The sequence below is a fragment of the Cyclospora cayetanensis genome, unplaced genomic scaffold, assembly GCF_002999335.1.
Source record: "Cyclospora cayetanensis isolate NF1_C8 unplaced genomic scaffold, CcayRef3 CcayRef3_contig_236, whole genome shotgun sequence".
NCBI lineage: Eukaryota > Apicomplexa > Conoidasida > Eucoccidiorida > Eimeriidae > Cyclospora > Cyclospora cayetanensis.
The window spans coordinates 15402-34688 of record NW_020312188.1 but is presented as its reverse complement, the minus strand read 5'-3'; the positions used below and the strand labels follow the sequence as shown (position 1 = coordinate 34688).

Sequence of the window (19287 nt, the reverse complement as noted above, 5' to 3'; positions counted from 1 at the left end):
TTGTGGCAATCGGTATATGCAAATACTTGGCATACACCGCGTGCAATTAGACAGCTTCTAAGCATTCGTGACCGTCGGGCAGGTCAACCAATGTTAGCTGCAGCATGCATTTAGACGGCTTACCAAACACACCGTGTTTTAAAGGTAAAACAACCTTTTTGGCATGGTGCTAGTTTGAGAAACATTCAGAGGCCTGCAGCTTATCCTTCAAACGGACAGACCACGGTCATTGCTGAAATATTTTCTGGCTTTTATGAGTACGCTGTGAAAAGGCAGTAAGCATTTCTTTCTCCTGATAGTAAATGCTGTATGAGCGACCACAGGTAGCTAACACATCACTTGCCTAACTGGTGTTTAGTATTCTTTTGAGCATGTGAATCGTTATTTGTTGTTCCCGCTATTTCATATGCATCTAGCTTTGATATTTTGGTATCCCACACGAACATTGTCAAGGACACATTTGCTGCACAACTTTGCGAACTGTGCGATTCTTGGGTGTCTAATCGAAGCAAATTGCTGCCTTACTAATTGATGGCTAACAGCACATTGGAATTTAAGCCAACAGCACAATCCTGGACTACAGAAAGGAAAAAAGCCGCATATTGTAGTGGAGACCACGTGCGCCAACAACGAATTGCGTGATGTCTCTTTCCCGCTCTGCTCTTGGAATACTGACAAGCCATTACACATCCCTTTTGGCAACAGCCTTGCACCACGAGAATACAGACAGGCTTTGACATACGAAGCACTCAGTAATGCAGAATCCACTACCCCAGTAGCCAAAGCTGTGGTGATCCGTTGCTCGTGCCATCTTCCACCACATCCTACTGGCTACGCCAATATGGCGCCTTCCTGCGAAAGCAATCAGAAGCAGCAAAGTAAAATGCTTGAGAGAACCTTCCGACGAGGGTATCACTGCGGCGCACAAATATAGGAGTGCCTACCCACAGCAACGTGGTGGGATTGGAGGTTGTACCGTGCTATCCGTATCAGTACTGCACTCAATATAGCGAGCAAAGGATCATTGCAACGCTAGTCAACAACAGCCCCCTTGCCTAAAAGGTTTGACAAGAACATCGGAGGCTCCTATCTTTATTCATGGGGCATTAACGTTCCTTCTCCCCCCCCTCAAAATATACAAACTGTCTTGCGGCACCTATCGATCCACACCAGATAATTGCTCCGCATTCTTTTTCTCCTCTACCCGTCGCAGATAGTTGGCACAAATCTTCCTAAATGAAGACTCCCTGCTTAATGCACACATCAATCACGTGGTATCTGCAGATATGTTTCAGCGGTGAACCAGCTCAAAGGCCTGAAACACATAACTTGACCGTCAAGGACGACAAGAAAAACAATATAAGGCAACTGCTCTTGGAGGATATTCCAAGGAAAAAATTGTAGCCAGAAAACATCTATACCAAGCTAGCGACCCGTAGCGCCTTCTGTCTCCTCAGCTATGCAGATAGTTGGGAGCATCTCAGACAATGCGTCTCCAACAAAAAGCTTTAGAGCACAAAACGTTAGCACACAAAGAGATAGATGTAGCAGACTGGATTATGCTTTTCTCTTAGACGTTCCATCCTCGGCCACGCACCGCTGATATTTGAGAACATGTGGCACCAGCACAGGACAGACAGGCTACCAAGGTGGTAAGCCTGGAAGAGGCACGGTTTCCTTCAACTCTGTGATCCAAAATCGATAAGCCTTTCATTCAAATTGCAGCTGTAAGCAATGCTACAGCGCGCAGCTGCGTACATATCCCAGGACTGCGTGGTAGCAAGAGAGTGGCTGCACAGAGTGTTATTAAGTCCTAATACTGTTGGGCACAGGAATTACCTTCCCACAATCTGGCATGGATAAGGTTGTTGGCGACAGACAAGCAGTTAAGCCTCGTAATGTTTCTCAACGTACTATTCATCAGTCTGATGCAGGTGATAGCATTGTTGTGATGTGTGTCCGTGAAATATTGTGTACTGGCTCTGTAGTCCTCCTTACCCACGAAGGTGCAGCTGCCCGCGTTATCTGTGGGTGTTTCGCGTCGAAAGAATTGCTGAACATGTTCATGCCAATACAATAATATCACTACCATACTGCAGCGCATATCAGACTGAAGGAGGTAGGGATGAATGAAAACAACAGGAGCGCAATCATTTCATTATATTGTTCATGCACTTCCCCACAATGCCATATGCGTAGAGACTAAGACAAGAACTGTGTATTTGAGTAGTTCGAAGGGCATTTAGAGTGTGCTTAACGCCTTCGCGCGTGATGAACTAACGTGCACTGGCACAGCTAGGGGCAGCAATTCAAGGATCAAGATAAGCGACGTCTTGGCGTAAAAGGCTTATCGAGCTGGACGGTGAGCCACTGCTCTACCTGCATTGAGCAAGCTCTTCTGGTTGGGGAGAGGGGGGTTTACAGAATAAAGCTTTGGACATGTTCGCACCTTCAATTTTTGCGAACAGCCTGACCCGTGCGCTAGAGAACAGGTACGTTGCATGTGTAAGTAGATTTTTAGTGTTGTTGCACATATACTAGTACTTCTGCCTTGTACACAGATCTTGTAAAAGTGCCTTTGACTGCAAGAGAGAAGCGGAACGAGACATCTAGCACGGCGGCTGCCTCCTGGCCGTATAAATGTGTTCTGTGGTTTCTTGGCAGCCCTCGTGAGGAAGCGCGGTTTGTTCTGGGAGACTCAAAAAAACACCGGATACGTAGGTACAAAGCTGACTGACAAAACCAAAATCAGAAAGCATACATAATAATTTTAATTAGCTGCTTTTAATTGTCTTTCTTATAGATATTGCCATTGGTTACGGCTCCGCGCAGGGATTTGAGGCTTGTCCAACCAATATTTTTCCTGGAGTAGCCTCAGTTACACATATTTTATAGCTTCCGTGGAAGACTGAACGGAACAGTGTCGCTGCATCTGACATAAGTTTGCCTTTAGTGTCATCTATGAGCTAAGCATATCGCAGCCACATTTGAGTATTCGAAAAACAGTTTGTAGACAACATATACCAGTGACGTAACCGTACGTACAAACAGCAACAACTTGGTCTTGATATCTCCCTGCCTCGACACCGAATTATTATTGCTATTAAATTATTATCGCAAGTTACATGAGTGCCTAGACCATAGCTGCTAAAGGGCAAAGAGTGTCATGTTTTGATCGTAGAGGAAGCCCCTACTTTTCTTGCCACTCTGTGGAATAGCAAGCAGTTGCACTTCATATTTTAGCCGCCGTTATATACCTTTACCGCATCCTGGAGGCGCTGGTCACATTTGATCACTAGGAGCAATATCCTCTCATCAGCCCCTCAGCACAGCATGCATATTTGTGGAGTATGTAGGGTACGATAAAAAATAACCGAAAAGCATGCGCTCATGAAAGGAAGCAAAAATTACAGCACAGTAAATAAGCACAATGACGAACTCTTGGGCACCTCAGGCAATTGTGACACAAACACTCTTGCCAAATCCTCAAATGATGCAGTCAGCCGGTATATTTCCAGGCATACGTCTCTAACATGTGCATAAGCTTGCAGCCTGAGAAAGGACATTATGGACAACAAGCATCAGAATGTGTGGGCATAGGAAGTTTCGTGTCTATATATTGATCACGGCGTAAGCAGCTTTGCTTCTTTTAAAGTATAAGCACTAGGGCGGCCGTTGCAGGGCTTGATTAGTAGGAGGAGCCCAATAACGCTGTGGAATGTCAAAACAGCTGCACGAAAAGCTTTTATCTACCAGCGATTCACAGACAGATAAGGTCAAGACAACGAAAAAGCATCGTAGAGCCCTTTTGCCAATGCTCCAGCTCGTAACCATGATAACAGAGCACTAGTAGTTGTATCAGGGGAAATATCTACACTCCTACACACTCTGGGACAACACTTCCCTAGGCAATGCGTCTAGAGAAGAATCACAGCTGAGCAAGTAACGGCCTATACCTGTCAACACCATAACATTCGTCCCACACAATCAAATCGGACGAAAAGTAACGGATCTATTTGGAAAGACCAGGGAAAATCAGTTCTAACAGTCTTGTTTGCAGGCGTCGAAAAGTGGTCATACATGCTACTCCCATACAGCATGGATCTAAAACACTATGTGGTACGCAGTAGCCAGCTATACATATAAGAACACCGAACGGCAGCATAGCAGACTTGGCGTCGGCCGCTCCGATGGTGGTAGTATTTAGTCAGAATGTGGTGAATGCCATATCCATCTGGCCTCAGAAGAGAAGCGGTAACTCATACACAGTTTTTTGTTAAGACATGAGAAGTCAAAACAGTAGTATTGCATTTTTACACAATAGTGCTGTAATCGCAGTTCCACTAATCAGACGGCTTTAGCTCGTTACAAGCACGCTGCCTAGAGATCATCATCTCCTAACAAACTTCGACACGTACAGGAGGAGTATCTCAAAGAAATGACCCACCAGGTTCTTGATTTTTTTTCTGTAGTCACCAATCACGGAGTCTATCACATCTGCCAAAAGCTGTGCAATGTTGAAATTTCGGTATGCTTGGTCTCCGGGCTGTCGACACATGTCGCGTTCCGCTGTGTGAGTTGATAAGAAGAGTGGAGGTAGACAGAAGCAGCACCGCACTGTTCACTATGTATCAACACTGAGCAACCGATCTTTGAGCTAATGCCAAACAGCAGGCGTACCGGGCCGACAATGGGATGCATCTTGGTGACGTCGCAATGTTTTATGCGCCAGCACTAGCCGCTAACTGATAGCTGCAAGCTTATATAGGGAGGCCCCAAGCTGCGATGGAACACGCAGTAGCCACAGCTGCCCAAGGCAGCCACGTTTACAGCTCTACGTAGGTAGGGAATATGAGTTCCAACAAAAACTAAGCAGTGCTTGCAGCCTAGGCCGTATAAAAGTGATGTAAAATCAGATCGCAGGACGGTAGTTTGATGCGTTCGCGTTCGGGTGAAGTCTGTCTCGTGTTTTAGTCACATGTATTGCAGCTGTCTGCCTGCAGCCGAGCTTTCATACCGCATAATCTGGATTTCACTTGGTGTCTCATTCAACTGGCGGTTGGATAAAAGGTACCCTAGAGCTTGGATACTAGCTTTCCATTTAGTAAACCCAAACAAGTCATTGGATCGGTAGAAGCAGCCTATTAAAGGTTATTTATTAATTGGTCTTGCAGTACCGCTCCTGCCCACACAGGAACACGATAGGTCCTCATACAGGACACAATTTTAGCACGACCATGTCTCGGCAGGCTTCTAATAGTGAGTAAAACACGGCCAGGCAACTCGGAGCACAGCATACCCTTTGGAACAAGCAACACACAGATATTGGTATGTATTTAGATATATTTGGCTGACGAACAAACGAGTTCAGGGCACATTTTTGTTTTGCTAAAACTAATTTAATGGAATAGGTCTCAAAATGCTTTGCCTATACATGAGTAGAGTTTATTTGGAAACAGTGTAAAGCGAAACCCATACTGGAGCACTAAGCAAAGTATCACCTATACCTGTAAGGAAAGTTAGTGCCATGTAAAGTATTGAACCAGGTAAATAGGCTGCGTGAAAGATATAGTCTCTATACACTACGCTCTGACCAGTGGCAATTTGTGATCATGGCCCGTTGCTGCCATAGGCTTCTTGTGTTTACACAAATCGAACGGTATGCACTTTATTGCCTATGAATATTGATTTTTCTCGAGGCATGGCACATAGCTAATATTTTGGAAGAGCTGGTAGTAGTATAGAAAATCTCCACTGCTGGTAGATTTTATGGTCTTTCAGGACAGCGCCAGGACTGGTGGGACGGGACGGGAGTCGTTTGCTGGCACTGAAAAGATTGCTCGGCTGGGACCAAAGCGGCGTGGCGTTCGTAGGGCTAACGAATTTACCCGCTAGCCAAGTTAGTTTTGGTCTGCAGACGGCAACTATCAAGAGCCCTTGGTGGACATATAGTAACGTGGGCATCTACCTAGTACTTGATAGCTAAACATAGAAAGACATTTTATTCACGGAAAGCCATATGTAGAAGAAGCATACAGTGAAGCGGAACGATGCTCAAGCGCTGATGCTCAACTGACTAGTTGTGGTAGTAGAGCTCGCTAGTCATGGAAATCGTGTGTAAACGGTTCTGGAGATTCACTTTTGTAAAAAAATTACTCTGGTTAAGGCTTATATTAGTTGATCGGAGGACAACCCCTGCCACCTCCATGCTTGGTTAGCTCGCTTTCATTTGCTTTGTACTTTGCTGTGATGCAAAATCCTGTGACATGCATATGAAGCATATATAAACGGTTACTTGCGGCTGGGCACGCCAGGCCTACTGCATTCCTCATACATAGTTGTACTGGTCCCGTCTTCGCGTGTGGTCGCCACCTATATTTATACTTAGATTTCGTGTCCGATTACAAGAAATCGATCTTCTAGTACGCAGGACGTCCAAGCAGCTCCAAAACGCCAGCATACAGAGGACTGATTTGCAAGAAAGTCATTAATTTCTGAACGCACTTGAAGTGTCAAATCACTATTCGACCGTTAGATTCTTCAATTACTCCAATGCCCACATACTTTAGCTCAGAGACGTTTATGGTCGCCGTTACAGCCGATAAACCTGTATGCAACTCTCGCAGTAGTGCACAGGAGGCGATTCCGCTTTGTCAACGCAGGCAGTAATAATTCGCAGCAATGCGTCTAGCACACTACCAATGGAGACTACATTTTCACTTCGTGCGTATTATTCGCACTGATTTTGACGCCAGCGGGACTGTCAAAGACCACTAACTCAGTCAGAATGCAGACAGAAACAAAACCAAGCATTGCCAGTAAAAGGCTCAGCACCCATCGAGCACGTTTCCAAATAGCACACACTAAGCTACTGACCGGACAATAGCAGAAATGACGCTGTATCGTTCGACAAATTTCTACCGAAGGGGGGCGGCGTCTATTGGAAGGCTTCGGCACTGAGCTGGACAATGGCGCATCGTGAACAAAACCAAACAAATGCCTTCACAACCCATTTCTACATGATGCTAGTGAAGCACTATATAATCGCCGTAAAAGCACAAAAGTAAATAAAAGAACTCAAACAGGTCATGCCTCTACGAATGCACTTGAAGCAATGGAGGAGGGATGTTGTGCTGTGAACTAAAGTATAGTTGCTGAGACACCTACAACCGAAGATTCGACCTATTCAACTACCGTGTGCGCAAGATTGTGGTTTCTGCACGATTGAAAAGTGCGTATTTGGAAGTACAGCACCGCAGCAGGCGCTTTTGGATGTTGCGGCTTGTACGACGCACATTGTGCTTTACCAAGAACAGCGGAATCCTTGCTTTGAGGTGAATGTAGTTTTGCTATCTGAGGAGCACATGAAACAATGACGTTGCGTGGGGAGGTTGGCCGCAGCTTTCATGGGTCATGGAATATTCTGTGATGCATTTGCCCACTAATGCTACCAAGTCACTAGCCACAGTATGTATCCCCCGAACCTATCAAATATTACATTAAAAACCGCTTTGTAAGCAGGACAGTCTTGGGCGTGCGAAGGGGAAGCTGGTGGGAGTATTTGCTACAACAGATTGCTGCATTTGTAACGAGCACTTACCGAGGGCGTCCCAAAGCCTGTTGGTTCCGTTGGATCTCCATCAGAAGTTTAGGAAAGGGGCACTCGACGACGTTGTATCACTTCTTCACCAAAGGCAGCTAGTACTTAGGCTGCTCTGCACCATGGGGGGCTTGTATATATTGTAGTAGAGCTCCTTCTGTAACATAACAATGCATAATGATGGCTGCACGCTTAAGCGAGTCAGCAACATGTGCATGTGCCGCATCAGTATATTATCCAACACATTCGTTTCGTAAAGCTGACATTATTCAGCACGCTAAAGCGACATATATCCCAATGCCGTCAAAACCAACTACCACTACAATATTCTTTTTATGTGGAACACCTTTACCGTGATCGACATAGAGGTACCTAACTATTATACCTGCACTCTCTAGCAAAAGGCCTTTGTGGGGGATTTGCAAATGCCAATTCCAAAAACTGTAAGCTACTGGTTAACACGTTCATGGTCCCTGAATCCCAGAAATAAGCAAGGATACCTTATATAGAAAGGAAGCATTCACTTAGATCAAGGGAATACATGGCCCCACAGTGGTGGGCATGTTTGCTGACTGATATGGATCCAGATCTCGCTACTCCCTCCTTGGTGATGCGGAGATTCATAAAGCAAAAAGCCATTATATACGATGCAGTTCCCAGGTACTTTACTGTACTATAGCCAGCACACCTCTCGATTAAAGGCATGCAGCACTCTCTTAGACACTCTTCGAGTAGGTTAGCCTTTTCCACATGACTACCGCGTCCGCTCACGACAAAACGATGGGGGATACTCCGCGAAGTACAGACCCCAATGCTACCTAGGAAGCCTTTCAAAAACGTGTGATGCTCCTGCAAAGTTCTTGGAAGATACATAGCTAGACGTGCAAGGAGGCAGCGTAATGTCGCTGTGATCATCTTTGTGATTTCGTGTAATAAGGTTTTATTGCCATACTCGCTGGATTCAGTGGCTCGGTAGGTGCTAGAAAAAATGATGCATGCGCAGATCATCTGCGGTGCGATCTTTCTGCCAAAATGATCATTTGCACACATCTTCACAATATAATAATTTTACGTCCTATGCGAAGGGATGGCAGAAACCCAATGAGCGAGATACATCTATGCGTCACAGAGCATGACCGGAATTACAATATGGAAAACCACGGATATCTGCTCAGGAAGAGATTGCAGATATGCCCTTCGACAAAGCATAAGGAAAGCAAAGAACCTCCGCTAGCACTAGTTAGGGGAACAGCCACGAGCACAAGCATTCGGGTACAATGCACAGCTTCATCACGGTCAACCTTCCTTCAACCAGATCATACTACAGGCATGTGGAACAAACCATGGGAGCCGTACAAACTTGTTCAACAGAAGCCGCGTAACGGCGAATGACTCCAACTCAAGAAAGGAGCCAAACCGTAAGAAGATACAACAGCGCAGCCCTTATCAAGAGTAATACTTGCAACAACTTCAGGACAACGTTTCCGGGCAAATTTCACAAATTTCGTGGTAAACAGAGATGACAATAATAATAGGAGGGACCCCCAGCTTCCTGTATTCGCCTTTAAAGTTCTGAAAGAGGGGCATTTCAACAAACCATTAAAGTTCATGCAGCTTAGCATGACGCTAAAGAGTACTCCAGCAAATAGGGACAACGCAAAGAATAGGCTTGTCACAATAGAACTCATCGCTGACCGGCGTTCACCGTAGGCATCTGGAGTACTTGTGCTACTACTCAGCTAGCAATTGCGTATCTACAAAGTGGAAAGCCTGAATGGCTTTTTGGGCACCTGCGCAAGCAGTAGGTAGTTACTTAGTGTGTACTGCTGCATACGAGCGGTAGTATACAGCTCCACGGATAAGTCCTGCTCAACGCATTTGACACTAATATTATGTGCTTGAGCTTTGATCAAGACACCAATGTAAAAATCCATCACGGGCAGTTACTAAAAACTGCATTTAATGAGTCCCGTTTATTCCATCAAAGTCTGTGGAGGTGTTTGTCTGGCTGATGAGCTGCAGGGTGATGATGCTCCCCACTGTGGTGCCAAGCACTCTTTAGACTCATTGCAAAGGCCTGTGTAATAAAGAGTTCCTAAATCAGCACCCATGCGCAAAGGTCTATGAAAATGTTTGCAATGCTTTGGATTTTAAAGCTTGAACTGTTGAAATCACCATGCAAAATCAACGAATCCCAGGATCCCTTGGCAAAATTCTATCCCAAAACGCATATGTGGATAAGATCATAAGTTGAATACGAGAAACCTTGTGAATTACTCCCAGATATTAGGAATCAGTGATGAAGAGAGAGTCAACTGTGCATCGCTGTCGCTACGGGATGCGAAGTAGACCACCTTCAGTCCTACAAACCAGAGGCCAGTCCTACCCCACATTCAAGCTATAAACCAAACACCACTACTTCAATACTTTAGATATTACAGCTCACACGACCAACCAAATTATCCAGAGCTGACACTCCTTTTCACAGCTAGGCATCAAACCGAAGAAGTACCTAACTAAAAATTTTTCCTTCCAACCTTGAAAGAAATGGCAACAAGGTTGCTATGAAAAAGAAAAAAACTACAGCTACTACAAAGCACGTGCCAAACATAGTGTTTCGTGGCCAAGATGGGATGGATTGAAATTCCCCTAAAAACCCCAAAGCACAATGGTTAGAATGTACCGTGGACTAGGTGAGGGCTCTGCTGTAGTCAAGAAGAATAGCATTCATATAAGCAGCAAACTGTTACAAACCTTGCAATCGCAAGGTTACCTTTCCGGTTCAGCTAGAAAATTAGGCGGCGCCTTCGACACAAATATCCTATACCCAATCACACGAAGAATCGAGTAAAAATTCTTCGAGGGCACGTGAGAACATGCTGGTCAACGCAAGATCGGGCGTAAGCCATTGATGAGGGACTTAGAGCTCTTCATTGCTGTAAGCAGCCCACTGTGACTCAGAGCACCCTGTTGCACACGATGTCTTCTTAGCAGGGACGTAACATTATGTGCAGTTTACAGTGCACACTCCGCAGCTTTCAGTAGTCATTTACTGCGAGAGACCAAGCGAGCCTAGCTGACCGCGCTCACGTATTAATAATGAATTTCATTTTTTCTTTACGCTATCAGAAAGCGGTTAGTGAAGCAACTCGCCTTAGCTTGTTGAACACAACAGTCCGCCGAAATCCACTAACAAGAAGATCGTAATAGCGTACTTGCTACTCCGGTAAGTACACTAACATCACACGTCCAATAGCATTACTAACGAGTGATATGCTAGAAGGGTATACCCCATACTTAGTGCATGAAGGTCTGGTCCTCTGTGAAAATCTGCCTGGTTGGCATGCGTAAGCCTATTGCACGCATGGCTTTTTCAAAACACTGCATGTTACGGGGCTACTCTGGAAGTATATGCTGACCACGAAGCGTCACATGAGAACTCTTAGCTTAATTTTCTCTTAGTGAGATACGTTTGCTGTTCAGATTGTAGCAGCTTGATTAGAAGCATCTAGATATACTAGTGAAACGGATATCTTAGACGTGTGCTTTCCGTGCGCGCACCTGGTTGTTCCGTACACACATTTCGACTGCGTATGTTAGCAATTAATTGTTTCTTTGCCTCTTTAGAAAATGAGCACTGCATGCAAGTACAAAGCTTAGACTACCTCCTGCTAACGGATCGGAGAGCATTCAATGCTTAATGCTACTTGTGCGCTCGTGGCTCAAGTTGGCTACCTGCGAGCAATCGATTGTCATGGATGGTCACCAATTCACAGATGCTCGATGTTGGAGCTTTTGGACTACTTTGGACTTCACAATAAATGATCATCGGGTGTTGCCTTGGATAATCCTCAAAACTAGCTGCAACAGCATATGTTGCCTTCCAGCGTTGAACAAAGCACCCTCCGTAGCGACGAAATTGCACAACCTATGAAGCTTATGGGGAGGCGCTGTAATAAAAAGCTTGCTTAATAAGGCAATTTGGCTATGCGTGACTGCGTACCTTAGAAGCAGCGTGTGTGAAAGGCCCAACAAGTAGTAGGCACTTCTAGTCCAGTCCACAGGGCGATGCACAAGACAAGGCATCACGCCGTCTGTGTGATATTTTCAACTCACACATAGCATACATGGTGAAAATGTGCTTAACAGCTCTCGCAGAATCTGAAACCTTATCGACTTCAGTAAATGCAGGTCTCAAAGCCTTCCGCGAAGCATTAGCGCCTCCACACTTGTTCCAAATGATCGGTCGCGTCTACTTATGTGATGGGTAAGGCAGGATTTTGTGTCTTACCGTAGATATCCGCGGAAGAGTCTGCTTTCATCGTGTAAGTGTATGCTTCCACGTATGATAGCACTACCATTTTTCGTTGATCTTGGAGTGAAAAGGCAACAGAGCCTTGTGTCTAGCTCTTCAAGTCAGATTTTACAAGTGACACTGCTCAAAGATCTTCCAAGGATACTGACAAACCCAACAACACGCTAGCAAAAGCATGTTAGCTAGTGTGCGTGTATGCCGAAGGCACAGTTTAGCACAGGAAACGCAGTCCACACTCTCCCTTGGGTCCGCACAAATCATTCTATATGTGACGCTGCCACAGTTTGGCACTGAAGGTTTGCCCTGAAGTCCAGTGTATGGTGACTAATTGAGTAATATCCGCAGACAGACAGCACGCGGGGTGGCCTGTGAATTTTTCACCTTGTAGATTCACTTCAGCAATCATATTGCATACGAGTTGCACCTCCAGAGATATGCTTCTTTCTGCACTCTTCTAACAAAGTTATTTGTTGCGTTGACGACCGAGCCCGGTGTTAGCAGTCCTTGTGTCATATTTTTATGTCACTTTTTGTGTGCTTTACTACATAGGAGTTCCCATCTTACCAGGAGCACAGGAATCAAGTAATCCACAAGGATTTTGCATTCATGCAGTGACGTCTTGCCTATCAGTCTGGATAATCAAGGAACGCCCAGTAGGACGAAATGCCTAAAAATATCAACATGCCCTCCCCCAAACTCCTCTAATTTCAGCATCTGCCTACAATATGTGTAGCAATATAAAGAGCTGATGCACTTGGGAGGCTGAAGTGTACGAACGAAAAACTTCAGATGAAGTGACAGTGAACTTAGCTGAACTTAGCTTTGAGGTATATGCGTATCTGCCTAGCTGCATGCCATCTTTGAAATGTGTAAGCACTGCATGGTAAAGCATTTGGTGCTGGAAAATAAAAACCGGAAGCTAATGCGCGATGCACCCTAGTCTTGCGATATTCCTAAAATGTTCACGGTGCTTGTTCTACCCTCCACCCTTACGATAAGAGGGAGGACACTGCCAAAGAACCCGATGATAATATAAGCTTAGTGCACGTGCGTGTGCTTTAGGAGACCAATCTCTACCTTATTGGCTGGGCAGTTTGGCAGATCAAGGGACTGAATAGCCCTTGGACAGTTGCCAAACACCAGTACTGCTGTACAGCGGATGCAAGCACAAACTGCCATTGAAAGATGGAATTCTCAGCTACGCTTTGCTTCAAAGCATGATGAAAATTGTTGTACAGCATTTACCACTGGAAATTCATGCGTATCGCGAAAATTATCGTCGATAGGTATACACACACACCATGCAACGAATCGTAGGTCCTCACAAGCTTGACTACTAAAGCATAGGGCGGTGAATACTAAAGCAAGCATACCGCTATTAATCTTGAGTACAATAGCTTTACCTGAAGTTAGCAAGCTTATGGGCAGCTCCTTGCCATCGGGTTATTACACAGGGTTATTATCAGGTCAGTGAATCCTAAGCTAAAGTACAAGCGCTGTGTAACACGAGTGACAAGCACCTTCTAGAGGCACACTGTATACACAAAGTTTCCAAAGTTAAGCGGCATAAACCTCTAATAGCAAGCAAACAGTTACACTGTAAGTCAAGAGGGCCATTCGCAACAAAATGCTCCAAAGCACACCATAAGTAACTTTATATCCTGTATTATTCATATAAGCTGTCTGCCATCTGGCCGGCGAAAACAGATAAGCCATATTTCATGGTGCCGATGATTAACCCGAGTTGTGCACGGCGGCTGTGAATCCCTATCTGCGTGTGAATTAGGAATGCCATGACAAAAAGCCGAAGCGTATTCAGCGTGAAAAATTTTACGGTGGACTCAGGATTGATAATATATGCTACATGGGATACAATCGCGTGCTTCTGAACCATGCTTTACGCTATAGAATCAGACGCCACCGTACAGAAGATGTTTACCAAAATGCCTACGTCTGTCCAAATCGAAGTGGGCGATTCAGTCAGCGGCTATAAAAACGTTTGAACGCTTGTGAACTTGAACACAGATCTGTGGCATGTGAGCTTCACGGCTTGCATATGCCTTCTAAATAATGTTTGTAAATAGTAAGCGTTAGAAGATTCACGGCAGTCTGACTTTTTATCCAGTGCTTATTGCCTGCCAGCTGCTTGCCTAGGCAAAAACCATTCAAAGAGTCATTTGTTATCAGAGTGGAAACATTTTTTTGCTGTTGTAACACATTAAGTTGGGCGCTAAGCAGACTGCCCACGAATATCCCCAAAAGTTTGACCCGCTTGGTGAGCCACCATAACCCCACAACGAGTAGGCAGCACTTCTTATGTGATTATGGATATACTTGGCGGCATCCAATGCCAAATACATACAATTAAGAAATAAGACGCACTTTGTTAGCTAACAAGTTTTGTTTGCACTACATGCATGTACACTAAATAATTAGACTTCAGGGGATTGAAGAAGCCTTGCAACATGATAAAAGTAACTGAACCGTAATACTTGTATAAGAACTCACAGTGTGCACTATCAGTAAGATACTGCACTCCTGGAGATTCGCAGTAGGTACCCAACTAATCGAATCTATCTTCGTGAATACGTTTCTCAGCTGTGTACCGGTACCCGTTCTGCTTCTAGCTTGAGGAGGTGTGGTTCATCATTCGCAGCCATATGCTATTTCGAATCCCCATTTCGTAAAGCGAAAGCGCATGAACCAGCGGTATGGGTTGCAGGGCGGGGCTGAGATATGTCATCCCTGGAATATCTCTGTGAAGCAACCGTGACTACGCACTGTGATATAACGAACACAGCTTCAATTTCGCGATTTGTCACTTCAACAATATCCCTGCCTGTTCCCAAACATCCTCCACCATTTACTCGATCAAAATGGAGCAGATGGTAGGATCGTGTCTTCTTAGACATTGCAGCAGGCGAATCAATGAAAGAAGAAGAAAGGGGCCCATGTGTTTGGGCTTCAAAGTTTCCATGGCTGCCTGGTTGAGGCCTAGAAGTTTGCTGCACATCTGCAGTGTGTATAGCGATTTAGGGTTTAAAATATTGGTCTGAAAGATGCTGAATTTGTGCGGATTAGATACGAAAGCTTAATTTGGGAAGTGCATGTTTGGCACGTTTGGCCTGCTGGGGAACCCACATCACATCGCACCATTGTTGGATTAATACACCATTATGTGCGGGGAAAGAAATGAAAAGAGCTAAGTTTCTATAGCCGTACTGAATAATAATGGAAAAGTAAAGCAATCAACACTTGCATATACCAGAAGGCAGCCATCAACCACGTGCGCTAGGGCGGCAGAAGACCGAGGCGCCAGCGAAAGATGCAGTGGCTCCGGATTCACGTTTTCTTCGGCTCATTCAAAGGGTCTGCCTATACTTAGTCTGTTTTCATTTTTTCTCGATTGAGCGAGCAAGTGACTCATATTTTTCACTGCTGCACATCTTGCTACTTGATTGTGGCCGAAAGTTATCCCCAAAACACCGCGTCAAACCCTGTTTTGATACCCTTATCCTCAATCCTGAACTCTTCCATTTGTGTTGTATCGTTACTGCCTATTTGAGTTGGATGAATCCGGCAACATCATTACCAGTCAGCTCACTACACTCCTCAAAAAGCAGATATGCCATCCTTGTGTACCGTACGCCCACTGTTTGCCAATAATAGAAAACCCCAGCCTGTGGGGCCCATATCAGCACCGTATAATGTGTGTAATAACAGGAAAGCCGATTCGCATTCGCTGATCTTTCGGCTTTGATCCTCAGAACCTTACTTCTTGATTCCAGAGGATGGAACTGACAAGAAGATCGGGAGGCAGGAGGGCTGCACATGCAGGAACATGGTATGATGCAGACTGTAAGGCCGAATTCCTGAACTCAAAAGTATTTCAAGCGTGGATGGAGCAGGCTATGCCGAAGCACCTTTAGTAGGCCGCTCTAAAGCAAAGATAGCGATAAGTTGGCTGCGGTTCTGGCGCTCTCTGGAGGATTCCACCGTTTCGGGATCCTGGACTTTATGGCTAAGGTATTAGTGTCTAGGTCTTATTGCAGGTACAAGCTTGAAAAGTCAACTCCATTGCTGGTTGGATAGCTCCTCCAAGATTTGTGATGGACGCATAAAAGCCCTCATCTGCCCGTAAGCTGGACATATGGATTGAACTTTAGTTATCGGGATCAGGCCAGAGCTGAAGTTTACAGGCTAACTTCGAGTTCTACACGCTTGTCTACTTCTCTATATGTGTATACGGCAAGTTTGTTCGAGTCGTGTCCCCCCTTTTTGATATTAATGGCTCTAGATGCGTAGCCCTTGCAACATAACGCTTAGCTCATGGTCTGCATTTGCAGTCACGCGGGTCTCCGTTTTTCTGGATATACTGCTGCCTGCGCCTGGAAACAAGTGGATCCCTCTAACATGTAATCTTCAGCCGTAAAGCCAAACTTCAAGGCTGGTACCACGTTACTTCCGAAGTTTGCAGTTGTTTTGATTCCGTTTTTTTAATTAGTGTGGTAATAGTAGCCCCGGGTGTTCAGGTGTGCACTAGGATTGCGGGTTCTGATTTGCGGTTTATAGTAAGCGGATCTTTTTGCTTGGACCTTCCCACTATAAGTACTTCATAGGCGTGGCACTTCCCCCAAAACATTGCGAGGAGTATCTGACGCCTCTTGGCGGTTTGTCTCTTGACACAGAGGGTGAGTGACTGGACAGCTACATTTAGAGCAATGAACTAATGATTTCTGATGTTTTGTGAGTTAGACGGATCGGTTGCTGTGGACTTGAGAATATGTTTTGGGGGCAAGGCGGTATAGGCGACGGTTCTAGGGAATAGGGGTTTAAAATTTCGATTCTTTGGTATAAGGCTTGCGGTCTGAGGTGCGCGCTTAGTCCTGGAAGCGTTCCGTTCAAACGGGACTTTTTGTGAGTTGTCTCCCGCGGAAGACGAAGAGGAGCACAGCTTGGAACTCATGCTGCCGTTCATCAGACATATTTTCCCGGAGTTAGTTAATTTCTATTTTAATTTGTATTTTATTGCTCTACGAACCTGGCAGAGCACATTTTCTGGTCCTCTTCAATTTTATTCAAGGCTGAAGCCGTACTTACTCCGCATACATCGTATGCATGAGAGTTTGAAGTTTGCGATTTCGGATGATTGGCTTGCAGGGGCATCAAGATAATCCCAATGATTGTGGGGGAATTAAGGCAACAAGAAGAATGTCAAAAGTTTGCTGATGTACTTATCGATTACTTCTTGCATGACGTAAGGTTTTCGAGGTCACAGCACAGGATGGGCTTTTCGGTGGAGGGTTCATTCCTTTCTGGTCCTTAAATTGGGCTTGTAAATAACGAATTGAGCGGATGGTGTAGGTCTTGAATCGAGTATTCATTTGGGTAGTGTAAACTTGAAGTCCTTCAAAACTGTTGTATGTTGCGTGTGTAGGAGAATCTGTTCATCATTTCTTCCGATTTCTGCCACTGGGGGCCTCGGTAAGCTGCCCTTGCGGAGACGGAGTTGGACTTGAGAGTTACTGTTTAGGACACCGGACTTGCTATATTATCCGACTTTGTGTGAAAACAGGTATGCGTACTATTACTTGGAGGAACCTCTCGCCAACCTACCTATACACTTGAGCATAGAAGTGGGTCCAGAGAGTCGTACACCCTGTCTAAAGTTTAACCCGTACGACTCTGCCCGCATCTGAATTCCCCAATCCGTATGCCTGAACGTTGTGTTTTCGCGCTGCACTACTATACTAGTCGAGACACGTCACTTTTAAGTAGATGCTAGTGGAGGGTACAGGAAGCATGCAACCAGAGTGGAGTGTGATAGGATGGCAGACAGGCAGAAAGGGGGAAAAGAAAAGCGAAATTGGCGGAAGGATTAACAAGAGGAAGGCAGAATATACAGCGAGCACGAAGTACGGAGAGAGGACAGTAGACTGGCAGAAAGGCGTAAGACAGAGGTACCAAGAGACAGTGACAACATTGTGTGTCGCAGCGGATGGACAGAAATGCTATCAAGTTTATAACCGAGCACCAGAGCAGAGGTAGCCCCAAACCCCAATCGCTAACGCTTGTTTCCTGCCAATGGCATCATCACACAGATTGATATTCTGGAATTCTGAACTTTGAAACTTCATAGTCAAGGGTTTAGCGTTTATCGGGAAAATTGTGTGATTCATGATGCAGGCTTTTTCAATTACTTGGAGACGACAGGTCTTTCGATTTGCGGGAGGTACCCTATTAGCCTCTTTCTTCTGGTACAACTAACCAAACCCCAAAATCTGATTCTCAAGTCACAGGCTTGAATAGATTATTTCTAAGATACGCACTTCTTCTGTATACGCAAAGCAATAGCTCCAAGGCTGTTCTAGAATGTTGTTGACGGCGTTGCTTCCGCTCGTTTCTGGCGATGTTGTTGCCACAGCTTCTGGACACAGCTGCAGCCAGGAACGACAAAGGCTTTTCCACAAAGCTAATTGCGTATTCCCAGGTAGGATTCGATGCCTTAGGGTGCTGGTTATGCGCTTTACGATTCAAGGTACATAGCGTATAGCGATGCGCTCAGGGATCTTTAGACGCTTCAGGTTTCTAGGTTCTGCTTTGCTGTGCTTGCAGTCAAGTCATGCAATGACACGGAACGACTCTTCCGTTTCCTACGCCTCACTCTGCACAACAAGAGTTAGTTGTTAGGACTAGTGTGTTTGCAACACATTTTTTCGGCGTCAGGCGGCCTGTGCTTAAACGGGAAATGACTTCGAGGTTTGCCAGTCTTTATCTGCATCCGATTCACCGCATGCCGAGGCGATGCTTGTATTGAAAGAGGTAGCGTATATTCTCCAGAGCGATAGGGGTTCATGCGTGACACTCTTTATTTCAACGATGGCAGGCCAATTGTTACACAGTGAAGCCTAAGCTCGCGACGTACGGTACAATCACCAGCAACTTACAATTCAGTTTCCTTCGGGGAATATGTGGTAAAACTGATTTATGGCGTGCTGCATATCTGGTAGTGTGTCTCATTAGTATAACGACTCATGCATAGCTAGCGAATGTTGCATCAGTAAGGACATCTGTACATGCGCATGAGCAACAGATAGCAATCCACATGAACCTCTACCACTGTGTACCCCTGGTCGCGGGCTTACAGCATAGCGAAATAACTCTAAGGGTAGCCACATGCCTGGCTAGTCGACTAGAAGCATTTGTTGGCTGTTTGCAGGGGTATCTTCAGAAAGCTGTCGAAAGGTCACCCTTCAGGAAAGAGCGGAAAAATATTGAAGAAACTGTATAATTATCTAGTCAAAAGCAAAACGGTGGGAGGGAGCTACCTGGGTAAGTGTACTGTGGGATGCATGAAAGCAGCAGTGAAATA

At 45.2% G+C, this 19287-nt stretch overlaps 1 protein-coding gene across 1 annotated transcript; it reads left to right on the top strand.

Moving 5' to 3' along the window:
* Positions 1-15706: 15706 nt before the first annotated feature.
* On the top strand, positions 15707-18827 carry LOC34619891 (protein MEMO1). The gene is made up of 8 exons (XM_026338163.1): positions 15707-15773; positions 15968-16052; positions 16262-16330; positions 16488-16606; positions 16800-16911; positions 17076-17172; positions 18340-18453; positions 18675-18827. Exons 1-8 carry the CDS (start codon positions 15707-15709, stop codon positions 18825-18827), a joined length of 816 nt encoding a protein of 271 aa, XP_026193948.1.
* The last annotated feature ends 460 nt before the right edge of the window (positions 18828-19287 follow it).